The sequence below is a fragment of the Sminthopsis crassicaudata genome, chromosome 4 (assembly GCF_048593235.1).
Source record: "Sminthopsis crassicaudata isolate SCR6 chromosome 4, ASM4859323v1, whole genome shotgun sequence".
NCBI classification, from domain to species: Eukaryota; Metazoa; Chordata; class Mammalia; order Dasyuromorphia; family Dasyuridae; genus Sminthopsis; species Sminthopsis crassicaudata.
In genome coordinates, this window is record NC_133620.1 from 138,367,758 (window position 1) to 138,389,206 (window position 21,449).

The window sequence follows — 21,449 nt, forward strand, 5'->3', positions numbered from 1 at the left end:
TTAAGTAAATATATCCTAGGGCTCTCCCCAAGGACAACAACTTCTCCTCCTCTCTCTGGAATTCTGGAATTTTATTAGTGCCCATGAATTCAAATAACATCTTTGTGAAAATCTAAATATACATGTATATATACACAGACACACATACATAATATGTGCATGCATATGTATACATATGTGTACGTATATATATATATATATATTATCTATATCTATATATCTATATGAAAGTCCTTATCTCTTTCATGATCTCAGGCCCTTCTTTAACTATTTGTTGGCCATGTCTACTTGAATATGCTGTGGGCATCTTAAATGCATCATGTCCGAAATAGAACTCATTATTTTTCCTTTAGATTTTTGCATTTAACTTTTTGTTGGCACTGTTTTGTTGGCATCACCATTTCCCCAGTCATCTTGTTTGTAAACTAGGAATAATTCTTAATTCTTCTCTATCATATGTACTCCTTACATCGCCAAGATTTGATGCTACTGATATAACATCTTTTTTATTTGTCACTCTCCACTATCAGAGTGGTTCAGGCCCTCACAAATTCTCCCAGAGACTATTGCAATAGCTTCTTAATTAGTTTTTGGCTTCCATTCTCCCCTACTCATCTGGCAAATTAATATTTCTAAAACATGTTTGATTTTGTCCCTTCCTAATTTAGGAAACTTCAGTAGCTTCCCATGGCCTTGAGAATCAAAGACAAATTTGCCTGCTGGAACTTTACAATCTGTTTTCAGCCTATCTTTCTAGACTGATTGTACACTGCTCTTCCCATATTAATTATATGCTTTTCTCCATAAATGGTTTTTCATTTTCTGCCTTCATGCATTTACACTGATATATTTCCCTTCTTATTTCTGACTCTTGGAACTCCTTATGCTTTTCAAAGCTCAGTCCAATGACCATCTCTTTCTTATCTTTTTGAATTGAACTTTTTTTTTATTGAAGCTTTTTAGTTTCAAAACACATGCGAGGATAATTTTTCAACATTGACCCTTGCAAAACCTTGTGTTCCAATTTCCTCCCTCTTCCCTTCCCCCTTCCCTGACATAATCATCTCTTTCAAGAGACCTTTCCTAATTTCTCCAATGGATAATGTACTTCCATTCTCATTAATTTGCATTTATTTTGTATATTTAACACCATGTTACAATAATTAACTTGTTTTAAGCCTTTAAAGTTCATATACTCCCTCTTCTGTAATTTTAAGAAATTCATTTTAGATGAAAAATTATGAGTTCAATTACAATCATTTAGAGTAAATTCAGGTATATATGGGGTGTTCAAGGAAGACTAGCATCTCTGGTGTGAGGACTTGCTGAACACTTTTCAGGGTCATCTACTTTTGGTGTTCCTTTTACCCAGCTTAAACTTGTGGCTTCAAGAAGTTGTAGCATGCACAGTGATCACAGTAAACCACCTGGGCAGACAGGCTAAACCAGTCTCAAATGTGTCAGTGAATTAGGGGGATATCTACCCCAAGCCTGTGAAGACCTGTCTCCAGTGGAATGGACTCATAAGAACAATTTGTTTCAAAGGCCATAGCTAAACCAGGCACTGTGGAATGCTTAAATCTTGGTCAGACATCAAGGATGCCAAGGTCATTCACTGCATCATGTTCCATGGCCAGTCATTTTGATTTCTGTTCTTGCCTTTGGTCTTCTATGACTCAGGAAGAGCAAGTTAGGCTGATGACTTTATGCAACTCTGCCTCACTTAAATCTAATTCACTGCAAATCAAGATATCACTTGGGCTGTCATTGATCCTCTTCAAAAAATGAAGGATGAACAAATAATATAAGTAATATTTAGGCAGAATTTGGGCTCTCTGACGAAATGTGTATATTTCTTTCTAGTTCTAGTTAACTCTGCCAATTTATGGTTGAGGAAACATTTAGATGACTGAAAACTTTTATGCTATGAACTATGAAATTTGTAGGTAGAAAGTCATTAGGAGCAAAAGCTGGAGAAAGAGTAGATTTTTTTGTTTTTCTTGAGAAGTTCTTTAATTTATGAGTAGATCATATCAACTTGGATTTTTTGTTTTTGTTATTTTGATCTCATATGCCTGTTGAGTTGATCTTTCTTGATATTATCCTTTTCTGCCACAGCTCAGTCCTATGAGCTTTTGCTTTTTACTACTTGCCCCAAGGCTGCTTCAAAATAAAAAAAAAATTTTTTTTGTTTTATTTTGGCCTCAGCTCAGTATATAGTGTCTCTTTCCTTTCCTTTCCCAACCCTCAGAATCATTATCTGGTGCTGAGAAAGCACTTTCCTTTTATACAAAATCCTGAGGTGGTGACCCAGTCTATCAAGTAATGCATTTGATTGATACCAAATGGTGGATAGGTCTTATTCACATACTAATCACTTGTAAAAGAGGAAGATAATCAAGTTCCACCTTAACATATATCCTTTACTTGTCTGTGGATAAGCTCTATCCCCACCACTAAAATATGAGACCCTTGAACATAAGTAATGTTTCACTTTTGATTCCTAGCACTTAGAGTAGTGCCTTATATAGAACAGGCACTTTATAAATTTTTTGCTAATAGGTTATTAAATTATTCTGAAAAAATGTATGTAGATGGGAAAACCGGCATATCTAACAGTAATTCTCAATGTCTTTTCAATTCCTTTTCTTTTGACAGTAATAAAGTCTGCAATTTCCCTTCCTCCTTTTAGGATCTTTCTTTCAGGTAGCTTGCCCATTAATGCCTTGCTGTCCTCAAAATTATGTCACTCTCATCACAGATCTCCTCTGTGCATATCTGACCTAGTTCAGATGCTTTTCCCATTTCTGTTTTATTTTTTTTTTCCAGTACTGTTTCCACTTCCTATCTAAATACATCTGGGATTATGATGCATGCTAATTTTGCTGGTCAAGGGTGAAAAGAGTTTGCTATAAGGTTTTACTGATAGTTTTAACTTTTCTTTGGTCCATTATTATTCTTCCCATTTTATCCTCAATTGCCAGATGGATGGCATTACTTACCTTGAACAATTGCCAAGCTTCCTTTAAACTTTTTTCCTTTCATGACTTCTTTATGTTTTATGAGGTAATATTGCTCATAATCTATCACCATCTATCTTTGTAAGAGATTTAGTTTAAACTGATATTGCACTTGGTTGCAGGATTTCTTTGCTTATCAAAAAAATTAAATAAGTCAGGCACTAGGACTAGTGATATGAAGATTAAAACAATACAACTTCTGCTGTCAAGGGATTATTGTTCTTACAGTGTTATCTAGCCCTGAATAAGAGTACTCAGAGTGATGAATTTTATCAACTATAAATCACTCTTTCCTTTGGATTCTGTACCAAACAGCTGAGCTGCAGCATTACACAAAAAGGCAAAAACATGGCCCCTGGCCTCAAGAAACTCTTATTCTAATGGGAGGTTAACAATATGCAAAAAATTATACTTTCAAGTTATGTCCAATATAAGTTTAAGTCTTTGTTTCCTTTTTATTTGGCACATATAGTAGAAAATAGCAGGCACTTATTAAATACTTATCGAACAATTGATTGTTTAACAGATTGAATTTTCAAAAAGTTAATGACAAATTGGAAAACATATTTTGATATTAAAGAAAAAAATAGGAGAAAGATTTATCAGTTCCTCAGAAGCTTTTATCTCAATTCATCACGAAAACTTTCTTCAAGAAGAATGTTTTAAGACACCAAAAATGGAAACACCACTCATCACCAAGACTAAAACTTACTGTAGTTTAACTTCAAAAAAAAGATTGGTTTCCAATGTGGAATTCTGTTTTCCTAGAGTAAGATCACTAGCTAACTAGAGCGAAGGTCAAGGGCAAACCAAATTAGACAAAAGTATAAAGCTGAAAAGATACTGCATGAAATTGCAACCAACCTGACCTATTTAAACAAGCTACTGACTCTGATAAAAGGGAAATGGATGTGCATTCTGATTATCTCCATTTCATAGATCAGTTAGCCATATGAGATGCAGCTACTATTCTAACAAGGAAGCCAAAAAGTGTCAGATAAAATTTGGTCCCTTTGCCAAGTAACAGTACAGGTTTGATTAGTAAGCTAATTTGCAATACATTATGGAGAGTAATGAAAGTTTATGAACAGTATTATAACAATTCCACCAGTCAAAAGAAGTGAAAAAGAAAACAAATTTACAGAAAGCTCAGTGTAAGACCCAGATAGACCAGATTACTTCCAAGGATATACAGATATAAACCTGAAAGAAGGACAGTAAGTATTCATAAAATAGAGCAGACTTGCTAAGTGTTTTATAAAATGATTTATTGTTGTTATTGATGACAGTAGAAACACTAATTTTGGACTAATACCATAGTATCCCATGTGCTGTACAAAAAAGTATAGTGTCAAAAATGAATTTGGGAGGAATTATTGGGTTTGGTAAAATATACACAAAAGAAACCTGAGTTGGAGATGACATTTTTAGAAGAATGCAGAAATCTATTTTTAAAATACCTTAAATGTTATAAAAGTGAGAAAGGATCACAGTATTATTACTAAGAAAATGGAAACCCAGGAGACATTGACAACTAATAATTCATATTCCTGCTTTCTTATCCTAATGTAATCTTTAATTGATTAGCTTATGTATGCTTTTAAGGGTATCTATGATGAAAATTTAAGAAGGAAATAAGATAGACTTCCTGGTTAATATTCTACCCCAGACCACATCTTCTCAGTTATGAAATTTATTGAGTATTATGGAGAATACACTATTCTACTGTGATTTTTGGGCATTATATTATTAATTGTCCCTAAATAATTGACTTCAACTGTACTAAAATTATGTTGGGCATAGGACTGGGAGGTATAAGTATGCAGTGATATTTTTCCACTGTATATTGAAAGATACTTTATATAGAGTAGGTACTTAATATTTGTTGAATAAACAACACAATGATTTCCCCCCCCCCAACTTAGACTTGTGCTCACCTCTTTTTGTCAATCTCTCTTGCTATGTTTTAGTAATGTTGTGCCATTTCTCTTGTACTCCTCCACAGTAAGCTAAAAACTTTATTCCTAATCTCCTATTTTGAGTTCTATTTACCTAGGAGCCTGTTTTCAGCTAGATTTAATAGACTTGCCTTACAGGATTGTGAAAAAAAACACTCTGAAAACCTTAAAGTTCTGTTATAATTAACCAATCTAATGAACTTATCTGGACCAAAGTTTTAATGAGTGCTAATTATTTCCTGTTACTCTTCTCCTATAACTTATTGCATCTTAATGAAGAACTCCTGGAGATAATTAATAGAAAGCTTCAGTTCTCAAATTTTTTGACTTAAGAACCTTTTTATATATTTAAAAACTGATGACTTCAACCAAAGATCTTTTGTTTAGCTGTGCTATCTTTATTGGAATTTACTGTTAAACATAAAAACAGATAAAATTTAAAAAGTTTTAAAATTCATTTAAAATAAAAATAATAGGATCATTGTTTACATATTTACTTAGATGACATTTTTAAATAAAAATGACTATATTTTCCAAAACAAAAAAAATGAATGAGAAGAGTGATATTGTTTTACATATTTTTTGCAAATCTCTTTGATGTTTCCTCTAATAGAAGACAGCTGGATTCTTATAGCTGCTTCTAAATTCAATCTGTTTTGATGTGTTATTTTGGTTGAAGTATATGAACAAAATCTGGTCTCACATAGATATGTTATTGGGAAAGGAAGGACTATTTTAATAGACTCTGTAGATAATTGTGTACATTTTTCTTAGATGCTACATGAAAACTCCAGGAGTGGCAGGTTTCTGATATTTCTTAGGATTATTACAAAAAGCTTTTTGATCTCATAGACCCCTAAAAGGATTTCCAGGACTCCTAGGGGTTCTAGGAATATACTTGGAGAACCACTAAAGGAATTCCCCTGTTGCTATGACTTAATTATTAAGTTGACTGGCCAGTGGGGATAATATATTAAGGGTAATGAGAATGGTGGTGGAGGCACCCCAGATCACATGACTTCCCAGGGAAGGTCTTATCCTAATAATAATACTACCCACATACATACATCTTGGGGAACTCATAGAAATGAGCAAAATTCCTTTATTGTTGCTTGTTTTCAAATGACAAATCTTAGAATTTAGAATTGGATAGAACCCTGTACTTTGAGTCACAAAGCCCTGAGTTAAAATTTGACCTTAGATATTTACTTGCCTTGTGGTGTTGAGCAAATCACTCCTCTGCTGCCTGCCTCAGTTTCTGCATTTGTAAAAAGGTGATGATTGTATCATCAATGTCACTGTTTTCTTTTAAAGGTAAAATGAAATTTGTAAAATGTTTCAAAAACCTTATTGTACTGGTTCTTATAAGTACTTATCTAATTCAAAATTGTGTTTGAACTTTCCTTCAACAGCTTTAGAATAGAAATATATGAATATTTAAAAATATTTTAAAGCATTTTGCTGAAAGAATTGTGAGGTATACTTAAGGATTAAGTCTTAAAATATTTTTCAAAAAGTTTGAAGCTTTCATGTCTATTATGCCTACAAGCATTTTGTATCATATACTTGATACTAGCACAATACAAGAATACACAGCACAGTAAATACTATAAAAATTACATATACACTTCTCTCATTGATTCTTCAAACTCAGATTTTTGGGCTATGCATATTCCATACTTGTTAATGTGAAAGGGCAAATCATTATGCATATTGATTCCATACAAGTAAGATTGAGCAAACACAGATTTTTAAAAATGGAAAATTCCCAATGAAGGGCAAACAAAGGACATTTGCTATATAGAAATGCAAGAAGAAAATAAGAAAGACGTTATTGGCCAAAACAGCTTTTGTGCTTTCTATATTTATAATAACTGGGACTTTAAAAAATTGGATCATATGTATGTGTATGACATAAAATTGCATCTCCAATACATTTGAAATACAATAAACCTTGTCCATTTTAATATAATATAATGTACGATATAGAAAAAGCTTAAAATAATATTATAAGGTAGAAGTTGATTGTGAATTTATTCTTTTTAGAGTATATTTGCAAAAGTAAGTTTCCTTTAAGGAGAATGTAAAAGAGAATATGTAGCAATTACAGCAAGAGAGATTAAGTTTAAACATAAAGATGATTTTCAGCATGGCAAAGTTGGGTAAATACAGGTGTGTTACAAAGGAAGACTGGAATTTCCCTTTCTGGAAGTTATTTACCTGATGGGATTTTAGTGGAAATCTGTAAATATGTGGTTTCAATAATAATCCTATAATTGCATGGCATGTTTTCTAACTTTTTAAACGTTTACTTACATTATAATCAACACTTAGAAACTTTTAATTGTGAGAAGTGTTAAAGTATAAGAATTTTCCTAGTTGTGGAGAAAATGAAAAGTCTTTATCAATATAGTATATATCCGTTTGCATATACATTTTTTTAAAGAATAGTTAAGTCTTTTGACTCAAAAGTACTAGTGAGAAAACTGCTTGTGGGTGGAAACAGGAAACACTAGTGATAAAAACAATGTAACATTTTTTCCCCCACATTCAACTCCATGTACACCAATTCTAATTAGCCCATTTTATGCTTCAGCTAGTAGCTTCTCTATCTCCAAGTGTTGTATTTTATTTTGTTTTCTTGTTTTTTAAGATTCTCTCCTGCACGTGAACACCACCACCACCTCTCTCCTCTCCTTTACAAATGTTACAACATAATCAGAAATTTCCTCTTTTCTTTCCTTCCTGTACTTCCTGCAGGTTCCCTTGCGTCAGAAGCCGAGGAAGAAAACTCAAGGTATTGTTATAAGAGCTCTCATTTGTTCTTTATTATTTATCGTTATTATTATAATTTTGGATGGCTTCCTTGGGTTCCTATTTTTTTTTTTTTTTTTTTTTTTTTTTTTTTTGCTTGTCTGAGTATCGTGAGTCTGGGGTAGTTGGCAGACTGCTTAACTCGTGGTTATTTTTCTATCGCTTCTGAGAAATGACGACATGCTGCTCATTTGGATTAATCCCCTGTGGTATGTCAGAAGGGCTTGGAGATAGTGGAATTGAGAGCCTGGGAAGTAGCTTTACGCTTAAATGGGCATTATCCCGCACGCTTCTATTGCATAACTGCAGCTCTTGTGGCAGGCTGCATGCGGCTCTGCTGTGCAGTCATATTCCGGGTGGTCTAATATACTTTATTTTGTAATTAACCTATTCAGTGGCATTTAAAAAATAGTACTCATTCGCTGAACACTGTTCCTCCCTTCTTGTTTCATTTGTTATAAAATATAGAAGCAATGCATTTTGAAAGCTAAGGCACCCGAGGCGGTGGCAATTTGAATTGCCCAGATTTGTTCTCCAGGGAACTCAGGGGTGCGTGATATAGCAACTTGGAAGCATTGACTTTAAGTAATTGATTATTTTAGCAGGATCTTTCTCGGGCTTCCCTGAGCAGAAAATAATCATTTCATTCTTGGTTTGAATGCTGTGCAGGTTTCTTCACAATGAGCCGGAGGAGGATATCCTGCAAAGATCTGGGACACGCTGACTTCCAGGGGTGGTTATACAAGAAAAAGGAAAAAGGCACCTTCCTCAGCAACAAATGGAGAAAGTTCTGGGTTGTGCTCAAGGGGGCATCGCTGTACTGGTATGGCAGTCAAATGGTGAGTGCGCTTTCCCCCTAAGAAGCCCCCGAGCCTTGCTCCCTGAGAGCTGCTGTTGGGGCAGAGCACGGATTCAGGGAGTTCAAGGGCAGGTTCGCCTCTAACCAAGCAGAGGAAGTGATTCCTCAGTGGCTTGACCTACACCTTGTAGAAGCCCTTTCTGCATCAGTAAAATTGTGAGAAAATCAATCTTGTTTTATCAAGACAAAACCTATTGTCTTAAAACTCTAAGCCATTTGTGGATGGGGCTTTCAGGTTTCATCGCTGTTAATTCTGGAAGCAATTCCCCTCCTTTCAGGGGAAGATATTGAAGAATGATACATTAAAACAAAAAAGATAATGAAGAGTAAAGCTTTCCGGGGTCTCTTCCTAATGGGCATATGTCATGTATGCTGCAGATTGTCTTAATTTAGAGAAGCTACTACAGTTTATGTATTGCTTTTGCTTTCCTCCTCCTCATATTGTGAAACTTGCCATCAGGATTGTTAACCGCTATTTCAGCTTTGCGATTGGCACTGATGTTTAGGGTTTTATCATGGGTGGAGGGCATTTAAACCATACTGTCCTCTTCTTGTTACATACTGCTTTGCCTGATCTTAATGAGTTGTTTGGGAATGCAATCAGCCTTTAACAGCTTAATTAAAAAATGGCCTGTTCACAAGCCAGATCTCTGTTGTATAGGACCAGAATTAAAAAAAAAATTTTTTTAGAAGGATTTGGTGATATTTAGAATTTACATTTGTATAGTGCTCTAAGTGTTTTGCTCACAGCTATCTTGTTAGATATAATAGATTATATTATTATTTCTATTTTATGGATGAGAAAATTAAAGTTAATATATAAACTGTCATATCCATAATACTACATAGGTGGTATTAGAATTTAAGAGTTTAAATTAGGTTTCCTGACTTTAAGTGAAAAGACTGGCTTTGATGCTAGCAGACCTGGATTCAAATTCTACCTCTGATAATTTACTTCCTTTGTGACTTTGGGCAAGTCACATCCTTGGGCCTCAGTTTCTTCTTTTGTAAAATTGAAGGGGATTAGATTAAGTGGACTCTTGAGGTCTCTTTTAGATCCATGATCTTATAACTCTAGGTCTAATCCCTTCTTTATATGATGCTGCCTCAGAGGGAATGCATCTCTGTCCATGAAATACGGAGTACTTTACTTATATGCAGTTAAATATGTTTTAGTAACTACAAGTCCTGATGGTCTAGAAGGTGTCGCCTTTAATAAGGAAGCCCCTTTTTCTACAAAATTTTAGACATTTAAAAAGTAATAACCCACAGTGATTGTTTACATTCATGTGAATGTAGTAAGCTTCACAATTTTAGAGCATGAAACTACATGAGTTGATTGAATTTTTAACAAAATGCTATTGTTTGATTATAGGCAAAATCTTGAGCTGACAAATTTCATTCATTAGGCATTTTTAAAGCATGAAATTTTAGGATGTTATATTTTAACTAAATTAGTAAATCACAGATGATAATAACTCAAATTTATAACTATTTTAAGGCTTATCACATGTTTTCCTTAGTACAATTCTATAAAATTAAAAAAATACATTTACAGATGAAGAAACTGAGGCTGATAGAAGAAGAGAAATTTATTTATATTCACACTTATACTAAGTAATAGAGCCAAGATTTGAATCTAGATCTTCTAATCCCAAATCTAATGGTCTTTCTTTTATACCAATTATTGACTTAATTTATCCACATATGCTAAGAATATATATATTTTTTCAGGAGAGACTGGGAGATTAGTGGAAATTTTGCATTTTAAGGAATACAATGATAAAAAGGCAGAATAGCTTATTGGCTAAGATGCTGGACTTGGACACAGGAAGATCCATTTTCAAAATCCACTTCAGAAACTTATTAGAAGTGTGACTTTGGGAAAATCAGTGCCTCCTTATATGAAAAATGAAAGACTTAAAGTTGATAGCCTCTAAAATTCTTCCTAGTTCTAAATCAATGATCCTTTGAAAACCTTTTGCCTATTGCTATAAATCTGTTCTGAGCCACAGGGATTGGAGATGGACCCCGATTGGTCTACCAGAGGTTCTTTTTGCTTTGATTTTTCCTTAGGCAAAGTGGTGCATAATTGGGTAGCCAATGACTATTTTATGTATGTGTAGCTTCTCTTATAGAGTTGGTTCCTTGGGTCATAGCTTTGAAAGAGCCCCTAACTGAGGAAGATAAGCTGACAGTTGTTCATATACCTCTTTTTGTCCTTAATGTTACTCAGACTTCTTTCCACCTGGATGCAAGTTGCAAAACATTAGTTTGAATTGTTATTATGACCAATTTTAAAGATAGAGAGATGGTTAGAATACTTCTGTGGAGGTTTATTACATTAAATTGGCTATATATAGAAAAGACACCTCCTCCTCTGACCCTGTGATAATTATTATTTTTTTCCCATGTACAAGAAGAGTCACCAGTGAATCATTAATTAACATTCTTAATCTGGTCAACAAGTAATATTGTAAAATATAAAACAAGACCCCCAAACACATTTAGACCACATTTATTTTCAGCCTCTAACAGTTTCAGTAATGCTAGTGATAGCTTTTGGTTTGGTCATTCTGATCAGGCCCTCAGATATGGTCCTGAGTTACCTTCTTTTCTGGTTCCTTTCAAATTCTTCCCCTCCTCCTCCCCACCCTCCCCAGTCACAAGGCCTGTCACTTATTGGTTCATTTCTGGGTTGGTTAGGAGAAATGAATCTTCCTTTTAGTTCAAGTTTAAGTAAAAGGATTAAAGTCACCATTTTTTGTTCAAAAGTTTTATGTTTAAAAGCTAGAAAAGTAGAACAGAAGTCTTCCACAAAAGCCCAAATTTTGCCAGTGACAGTTCTGACAAAAAGTAGTACACTTTCTTTAGCTTCTCTAGGGTGCTCTCTTAAAAATATTCTGTGCTTCATTCTCTCAATCTCAAACTTAGATGGGCTCATAGTAATATGGTTTAAAATTGGGGCAATATTTCTCAAGTATTCCAGAGCGAATAGATTTTTTTTTCTTTTGTTTGCATGATACGATTGATTGGAGAAATTTAAATATTTCTGGCATGGAAAAGTATCTTTAAAAATATGTTCCTGGAATAATGGAAAGGGAGACAAGATTTGAAGTCAGAGAGCTGAGTTCAAATATTACTTTTACCACTTATTATCTGTGTGAACTTGGGTAATTGATTTTCTCTCTTTACTTTTCATTTTCTCATCTGTAAAATGAAGGGAATTGCAGTGAGAGGTAGACTAAATAACTATAAAACTCTTTTTTTAACATAAAAGAAAACAATTAAAGCAAGCCAGCTTTACCAGGGAACCTCTTTTTATTTTTCTTTTAAATAACATACTGTAAAGGTCCCAGATATAGAAACTGATTTGGATTGAGTAAGAATGTTGTTTTTGTAAAACTCTTCCTGATGTGTGGTACTATACTCTAGATCAGTGATTTTCAAACTTTATGGTCTCAGGATCCCTTTAAACTCTGTACAATTAGTGAGAAACTCCAGGAAAATATTTTTGACTTTGTTGATCCCCTGAAAAGGGTCTTAGAGGACTCCAAGGTATTATGCATTGAGAACCATTAATTTAGACAATATCTAAGCTTAGGGTTACCACAGACTTTTCCAAAGCTTGAAAACAGCTACTGCAACTAACCTCTTACCTAATGGAACTAGGCAATCGAGATGAGTTTGAGAACATGAGGTAAAGGATTTGGGGAGAAGAAAAAAAGTCTAAATAATCATATGTCATATTTGATACAATCATTTCCCTTCTCAAAAATTTTCAGTAGGTCTCCAATATTTTAGATTATAGAAGCTGTTTAATCCATATTATAATGGCTTTTATAACCTGACTCTCATTTATTTTTCTTCTAGTAGTTCATATTACTATTCTTCCCAAATTCTAAATTCTAGCCAAACTCAATTATCTTTTTCACATCATTTTCTAGATTTGAAATACATTCCCTCCTCACAACTGACTCTCAGAATCCTTGTCTTCCTTTAACACTAGGTCGGGCCAAACCCCCATTTGGTCATTATTTGGGTCCTGATTGGTTCAGAGTAAATGTAAATAGCAATTGTTTCTGTTTTGGCCAGAAGCCCTGAGAGTCTTCACTTTCCAGATTTATCATGGCCATCTCTAGTTGTCTTGATTTATATCTGTCCACTGGACCCAAATGGTTCTGGAGAAGTGAGGCTTTGCACAGCCCTCATTCATCTAAAACCAATTCACTTTTACGTCATGGTATGTCTTGGTATGGTTATGCATGGTTCTTTTCTAGAATGAAGGACATACAACCACAGCAGAATCCCTCTTCCCATAAGGAATCTTCTCTGATTCTAATTCTTAGTATTTTCTCTTTATTCAGTTTTAATATGTTATATTTATTTGTGTTTATTTTGTTATCTTTCTACCTCTAGGAGAATGTCCTCAAGAGCAGGACACTCATTGAGGGCAGGGACTTAATTTTTTTCCTGAGTCTTTAGCACCTAACTCAATCCCTAGCAAATTTTAATTGAATTGAGTTATTGAATTGTGAAAATAATCATTCAACCACCATTTATTAATCACTTTCTAAATGCGAGATTTGGTATTAGATGCCAGGGATAGATGGTATAATACAATAATACTTTCAAGTAGTTTTATTTTGCTGTGAGAACAATATGTTCACAGATAAGTAATTATATATGGTATATGTACAGAATAAATTTGAAGTAATTTGGGAAAGAAAGAAGGCTTTTTATTAATAGAAACAGGAGGAACCTCTTAAAATAGGTCAGTCAACAAGCATTTATTAAATGCTTACTAAATTCCAAACACTTGCTGGGAGCTGGCACTTGAGCCTAGCCTTGAAGGGAGTTTTGGGTCACAAGAGGTAAATGTGAGGATGAGATCATATTAGGCTTATGGACAACCTGTGCATCTGCAGAGTCAGGAGACAGAATGTTTTATAGAGAGAACAGTAAATGATCCAGTTTGTTTAGACTATAGAATGGGTAATGGTGAATGGGAGAGTAATTTTTAATCAACCTGGAAAAAGAAGTTAGAACCAGATGGTGAAGGACTTTAAATGCCAAACAAGAAATTTGTATTTTATCCTAGAAGCAATAGTGAGGCCCTGAAGCTTTTTGAATAGGAAAGAGTCCCAGTTATATTTGTGCCTCAGGAATATCAGTTTGGTAGGAATATCAGTCTCTGAGTAGAGACTAGATTAAAGATGGAAGAGACTAGAAGTAGGGAGACCATTTAGGAGGCTACTGCAGTTTTGTAGTGAAAAGTGATAAGAATATGGACTAAGATGGTTGTTATGGGAATGAAGCAAAGGTGACTTATAATAGGGATGTGGAAGAAGAATTTATGAATCCTGTTGATCGATTATACTTGGAGAAAACATCTATATTGTGAACTCAGGTGACTAGAAGAATGGTGATGCTATAAACAAGAATAGGGAAATTAGGGGAGGTGGTGATTTAGGGGAAAAAATCAATTAGTATAATTTTGAACATGACAAATTTCAGATGTTTTTGAGTCATCAAGATAGAGATTGAATTGTGGAACCAGAGGTCAGGAGAGAGAAGAGTACTGGATAAGTAGGTCTTGGCATTAGCATAGAGATGATGGTTGAATCCAAGGGGGCTGATGAGATGTGTTATTTAGTCTTTTAAGACTCTTGTAACTCCATTTGAGGATTGCCATTTCTTTCTCCAGCTCATTTTACAGATGAAGAACTGAGGGAAACATAGGTAAGTGACTTGCCCAGGGTCACATAGCTATTAAGTATCTGGGGCCAAATCTTCAGGACGATTCATATTTCTGAGTCCAAATTTGGCCCCAATAATATCTGTGTGACCCTGGGCACAAGGATTGTATTTTGGCATATATCCATAACGGGATGTGGAATATAGATAAAAATTGTCCAACAGAGACCAGAAAAGATTGAGGAGAGAGGTAGAGAGAGAACCATGGCAGAGCAGTGTCACAAAAACCTGGAGGTGAGAATATCTCAAAAGAGTGAGTGATCAATAGTATCATTTGGAGTGGCAAAGATGAGAAATAAGAAAGGTCATATTCAGTTAGAGATTATTGGTGACCTTAGCACAATTTCAGTTGAGTGGTAGATGTGGAAACCATATTACAAGAAATTGAAAATTAGGTAGGAGGTGAAAATTAATATTATATCTCATAGATGTTACCTGTTCCTCTATAGCTGAAATACTTAACCTGGGGTTGTATAAGTTGATAAATTTCATGGGTTCCAGGAACTTGAATGGGGAAAAATACAACTTTATTATTGTTATTTTTTTTTACTAACATTTAACTGAAATTCAGCATTTTCCTCAATTATTTAAAATATTATTCTGAGTAGTCCATAGGTTTTATTAAATCCTCAAAAGGGTCCATGACAAAAAAATGTTAAGAACCAGCATTCTGTAGCACATTTTTTTTTCTGGCAACAGAGAAACCCAGAACAGGGGACATCTAAAATCTTCTTACAATGAGTGGCATTCATGTCCCCTACCTGCCTTCCCCCATCAAGGCTTTGTGTTTGACCCTTTTCTTTCTTTATACTTTTCTCCTGGGCAATGCCATGTGCTTTTATTATTTTATATATACATATACATATACATATATATATGTATATGTATATATTTATTTATTTATTTGCTGAGGCAATTGGGGTTAAGTGACTTGCCCAGGGTCACACAGCCAGAAGTGCTAAGTGTCTGAGGCCAGATTTGAACTCAGGTCCTCCTGACTTCAGGCTGGTGCTCTATCCACTGCGCCACCTGGTTACCCCAGCTCTTATTATTTTAATCATATTATCTTCTTGGATGATATTTGATACAATCTTTTATCAGATCTCACTCTTCCCTCCCTCCCTCCTTCCTTTCCTCCCTCTTTGTGTTTCTCCTTCTCTCCCTCTCCTCCTCTTCCTCTCCTTCTCTCCCTCTCCTCCTCTCCCTCTCTCTCTCTCTCTCTCCTTCTCTCCTTTGCTCCCTTCCTTTTTTCCTTTCTTCTTTGCTTTCTCTCTCTCTCCCTCTCTCTTTCTTTTTACCTTTCTTTCTATTTATCATGTATCTACTGATCTCTTTTTGTATCTCCTTCTCTGTATACATATATTCATACACTTCTCTCTTTGTCTCTCTGTCTGTCTGTCTGCTTCTGTCTCTCTCTGCCTCTCTCTCTGTCTCTATTTTTCTATCATCTTTCATTTTACTTATATATCATCTACCTATCTTTCATATACTTTTCTATCTTTCTATCTTTCTTTAGCCCTGTTTCCCCCCCCCCCGAAATGCTGTGATATATAACCAAATTCCTTTTAGACATTTCAGACTGGATGTCCTGTACACATTTCACACTCACCATATCTAAAACTGAACTTAGCATCTTTCCTCCAAAATCCATCTCACTTCAAACTTCTCTATTTTTGGGAAGGGTACCACAATGTCTCCAGGCTCCTAGTTTTTCAATCTCTTTTGCCCTATGATTCTTTACTCTCCATCTTTAATCAGGGTCATATATTGTCATTTTGTACTCCTACAATATAGCTTTCAAATGAACTCTTGTCAGCACTCAAGTCACAATCTTAATTTAGAACCCTAATCATTTCTCATCTGAACTATGATCATTTTGGTTTTCACACCTTAATTTTTTCTTTTCTTCAATCTATCCTCTGCATAACTACCAAAATGATATTCCACAAGTATCATTCTGACCAGATCAGAGCTAATAAAGAAATTTTTACTTTCTTACTCTTCTGTTTAGCATTTTTATGTCCTTTACTAAGTTCCAACTTTTCCAACCTCACGTCTTATTTCTCTTTCAAGACTCTCTGGCTGTGACTTTAAATTCTTTACACATGGCTTGCTCCCTATTTCTTAGTTTTGTACCAGTTGTCCCACATACCTGGCTTAATATTGCCTCTTCACCTTTGTCACATAGGCTCCTAATTTTCCCCAATAGTCAGCTCAAGAACTACCTAATACATCAAGTTTACTCTAGGCTACTGCCTCTTTCCCCTCAAATATCTTATTTTATTGTTATTAATTTTCTTCTATATATACTTCTATGCATATATGTTGTCTTCCCAAATAGCCTATAAGTTTCTTGAGAACAGACAGCTAGGTGATGCAGTAAATAGATCCCTGAGTGTAAAGTAGGAGAGATCTGAGTTCAAATTCAATATCAGGTACATAACAAGTCACTTAAATTTCTGTTTGCCTCAGTTTCCTTAGTAATAAAATGAGGATAACAATAACATTTACCTTACATGGTTGTTGTGAGAACAAATGAGAAAGCATTTCAGTTTCAGCATATAGTGGTGCCATATAAATATCAGTTATTAGTTCCTGGCACATAATGAGTGGGTGCTGAATGAAGGCTTGATGATTAAAAAGGAGCAGCTAGAATAGGACACAGGATATAGAGTCAGAAGATCTGAGTTCAAATCCAGCATCAGACACTTATTAGATGCGTGACCCTGGGCAAGTTACTTTACACTGCAGTTTCCTCATCTGTAAAATGAGATGGAGAAGGAAATGGCAAACCACATCACTATCTTTGTCAAAAAAAAACACCATAGGGATGGTTTTCCCTATAACTAAAGTGACTGAAAAACAATAAATCTTCAGTGCCTAGTACATAATAAGTAGGTACTGAACGAATGCTTGGTAATTAAATAATTCCTTGATTGATTCTTGTATGTATGTGTTATGAGTGTATGTGCCTACACAGTATGTATACAGATATTTACACCTCCATTACATAATTTATTTTTTTAAAAAATTAATGTTTTACAAAATAATGGAAAGGAGCTCTATTTTGCTCTTGTTTGCTCTGGTTCTTTGTGGGCACCTATGAGTACATTTAAGCAAGCTAGTCTTTTAAAATCACTTTTCTCAGAATGACTTCTAAATTCTTAATTACATTAGTTGAGTTCATTTGTGGTGTCCACTGAAACCAGAAATATACTTTATTCTGGTTCTTTACTTAAAGGTGAGAAATCTCACTTGGACACATTGAAACCAGCCCAAGTTAAAAACAAAATAACAAAACAAGTACCCAGGATCACTCAGTAAGAGTAAATATGCCAAAGTCTACAATGTATTTCTACTTCATTGCATCCTGGGATTTTATCCAGAACTTGGTAGGATAACCAGGTTATTGCTGTAGGATGTAACTAGAGCAAATAATGGGTCCAGGTAGATGGGCTTGTCATTAGGTTAGCCAGAGATCCTAAATTTTGCCATAAGAATATAGTTAAGAAGTGTTAATGACAAAACTTACTATATTTTTTTATAACTAGTAAAGACTTTTAAGGCTATTTGGGAAAGTAAAGTGTAGGAATGCCACCTCCACCACTTCCAATATACAGTTTAGCATTCCCAGTTGGCAAAACCATGTTATTTTTTTCCTCCCAGAATTGTAGTTCTGCCTTTTATTCATTTTGTGAAAGATGACTAAGTGTCTATATTGTGCAAAGTACTATGTTTGATGTTAGAAAGTATATAAAATAAGTAAAATCTTCCCTATTTATAATTTACTAGGAAGTAACTTATAGATGCAAATAGCAATAATCTAAAATACAAGTGGATAAAATATACAAGTAAAGTACAATAAGAAGTTCAAGGATGAGCTGGTCTTCACATTCTTTTTGGAGGACTGAGGAGTTGCTTCATAGCTGAGAAATCATTTGGACTGGGGCATTCAATAGGTAGAAATGGGGCAATAGGGAAGCTAGATAGTGCAGTGAATAGAGCACCAGGTCTGGAGTCAAGAAGATTTATCTTCATGAATTCAAATCTGGCCTCAGATATTTACTAATTGTATGAACCTAGATGAATCAATTAATTATACTTCTCTCAGTTTACTCATCTGTAAAAATAAGCTGAGAAGGAAATGGCAAACCACTCTCATACCTTTGCCAAGAAAACCCCAAATGGAGTCATGAAGTTAGGGTCAGATATGACTGGAAAATAACTGAAGAAAGAGAGGGAGAGTTTTCCGAGTGTGAGGAACATACAAATGTAAAGGGCTGAAACGCTGAATAGGTGCACTGGAATCAGACAACCAAGCACTTAAGGCTAATTACCTATTGGGCATATTAGCATATGCTTGGAAAAATGGCCCTTCTCACTATTCTGTGCTGGCTCTATCTTTTAGTGTATATAGATAATTGTAGGAGGGATAAGGGGGTGGAGTAAGATAAAGCAGACTCACTTTGGAGGAGAATGAGGAGAAGGGAGGTTGATGGTGAGCCCTCTTGGAGTTTCGTCCATCTCCTTTAACTTTTATCCCTAAAGACCAAGGACTTTTGGTGATCCTGACTCTGGCTGATCCTGAGGTCAACAGGGAGCTAACTCGGACTTCACATATAAACAGAGATGCTGTATTCAGAAAATTTCACTATTGAGACATAGTTGTTTAGTCTAGAAATAAATAGCTATTGACTGAAATAAATAAGGTGTGGACCAACATGAAGGTGCATCACAACAATATTGCCTGCTAACTATATCTGTAATAGACATTCAGATTTTTAGGCTATATTTTTATGCTTGTGATTTCCTATGTCCATGCTAAGAGGGTTGTTCAGTAAAATTGTTTGTAGGAAAGCATCTTGGTGAACTGGAAGGAACATGGGATTCAGCTATGAAAACTGGATTTATAGTCAGAAGTAGGTTCAAATCTTAGTTGTGACATTTACTAATTCTGTGGATATAAACTGGACCTATGATTTCACTGGTATAGGAAACTTCCTTTAGCAGTATTGATTGGTACCTGCTTTGTAACTTGGAGCACTGGAGACTAGTCTAGATCACTGAGGGCTTAAGTAAGCTGCCCCAAATCATGTGACTACAATGGGCCAGAGAATGGACTTGAAACTAAGTTTTTCTGGTTCTGAGGTGGCTCTATCTATATATAACATAATCTTAAAGCAAATTGCTTTGTTGTTGTTCAGTCATTTTCAGTTATATCTGACTCTGGCCTCACTTGGGGTTTTCTTGGCAAAGATATTAGAGTGCCATTTCCTTCTTCTGTTAATTTTACAGATAAGGAAACTGAGGCAAACAGATTTTTTTTTGTAGAGCCTCAATTTCCTAATGTATTAAATGAGAACAATGCACAGGATAATCTCCATGATTTTTAATATATCTCTGAGCTTCAATGTTGTCTATAAAACAGGCCTAATAATGCCTGTCCTGCTTACTTAATGGGGTAATTGTAAGGGTTAAATGAAATGATCTCCTATGTAAATCTGTTTTTTAAACTTCAGAGTACAGTATAACATTTTCATCACTGCCACATATATCAATAACATTTTAATATATATCTTATACAGATAATAAAGTATGTTTGCATTCATGCCAATATATCATATAAGATCCCTGTCATCATCTTATCTTCAGAAAATGTTACAGATTATGCTAGTTCTTCCAGCTGGCATTTTACTCCATTATATCACTGAGGAACATATGTAGACTATCACAGAGTGTCATCAGAGTATATACATGGATATGCCTCTGAATCATTCCCTGTAACAAATAAATCTTTGCATTGGGAAGTCTACTGCAAAGAATTGTGAATAGGCCAAAATTTCATTTAAAATGATTCAAATTCTGGAACAAGGGTATTCTTATTAAAAAAACCTAATAATCTTCCCCATTAGAAGAGTACCATTCTTCCTTGTAGATTAAAGTTAGTCTAGAAATATTCTGTGGAGAAGCTATATCTCAAACTGGACCTTGTAGTCCCAGGTCTACAATATATTAGGTGATAATATCTAGGGGAGGACATAATAGTTGTAAATATTTGAAAAGCAGACATATAGAGAAAAAAATGGAGTTGGTTTTTTTTTTTTTTCATCTCACAAAGACCTATGGGTGGAAATTATAGAAAGGCAGATTCAGATTTTCTTAATGATGAGAGCTTCTCTAAAGAGGAATAGGCCTCAGGAAGTGATCAGTTTCTCAAAACTAATGGATTTCCAGCAAAAGGTGGGTGAACATTTGTTAGTTATTTTATAGAGGAGATTCTTTCCAGGTACAGATTGGACTAGGTGATCCCTGAGGTATTTTCTCACTTGGAAGATTCTGTGCGTGAGTAGGATTTTGACTATGAAAAAAAGTAAGGGGTGTGTGTGTGTGTGTGTGTGTGTGTGTGTGTGTGTGTGTGTATGCACTATCTTTTTAATTAAGACTACAGCATGAGGAAAGCAATGGAAATTTGAATGAAGCAGATATTTGTAAAAAGACTGACCTTCCTGTTGTGGAAGGGAGATGACCTGAATAAGTTGGGAATTACTAGTAAAGACTTTAATGTTAGACTGAGAGAATGAATCTCAATTAAATAAGCTATTCCTAAAATGGCTCTACTTAAAATCTTATAGGGTTTATGATTTCATCTGCTTAAGTGTGTAACAAACCCTTTCACACCTTCCTATATGTTTTTCTGAGTACTGTGGTCAAAAGAATCGACATTTGGTCTCTAGTCCTTTGATGTTTCTCTTCCTCCTAAACTTCCTCCTAACTTAATACTCAGTCTTTCTAGATTAGTGAGATCTATTGGTCACATAATGAGAAAACAAGTCATCGGAAAAGCCCCTGATGTTGGAAAGATTAAAAGCAAAAGGAAAAGGGTATGGCAGAGGATTAGATGGATAGATAATCTCATGGAACCAATAAATAAGAATTTGGAAAGATTTCTAGAGATAGTGGAAGATGCAAGGACTTGGTGTGTTATGGTCCATGGAATCACCAAAAGTCAGACATGATGGAACAGTCAAACAATAAAAACTG

General features: G+C 34.8%; 1 protein-coding gene across 9 annotated transcripts in view; it reads left to right on the forward strand.

Annotated features, from left to right (window-relative positions):
- IPCEF1 (interaction protein for cytohesin exchange factors 1) overlaps positions 1-21,449 on the forward strand; it is a 190,297-nt gene that overhangs the window by 100,386 nt on the left and 68,462 nt on the right. For 7 of the 9 annotated variants that reach the window (XM_074309479.1, XM_074309475.1, XM_074309478.1 and 4 more), the window contains 2 exons: positions 7,739-7,775; positions 8,462-8,631. In XM_074309479.1, the coding sequence (XP_074165580.1) occupies positions 7,739-7,775; positions 8,462-8,631 (207 nt within the window). Of the gene's footprint in view, positions 1-7,738; positions 7,776-7,912; positions 8,002-8,193; positions 8,342-8,461; positions 8,632-21,449 lie in introns of those variants that run through there. The other 2 variants (XM_074309480.1, XM_074309481.1) reach the window with 2 other exon arrangements.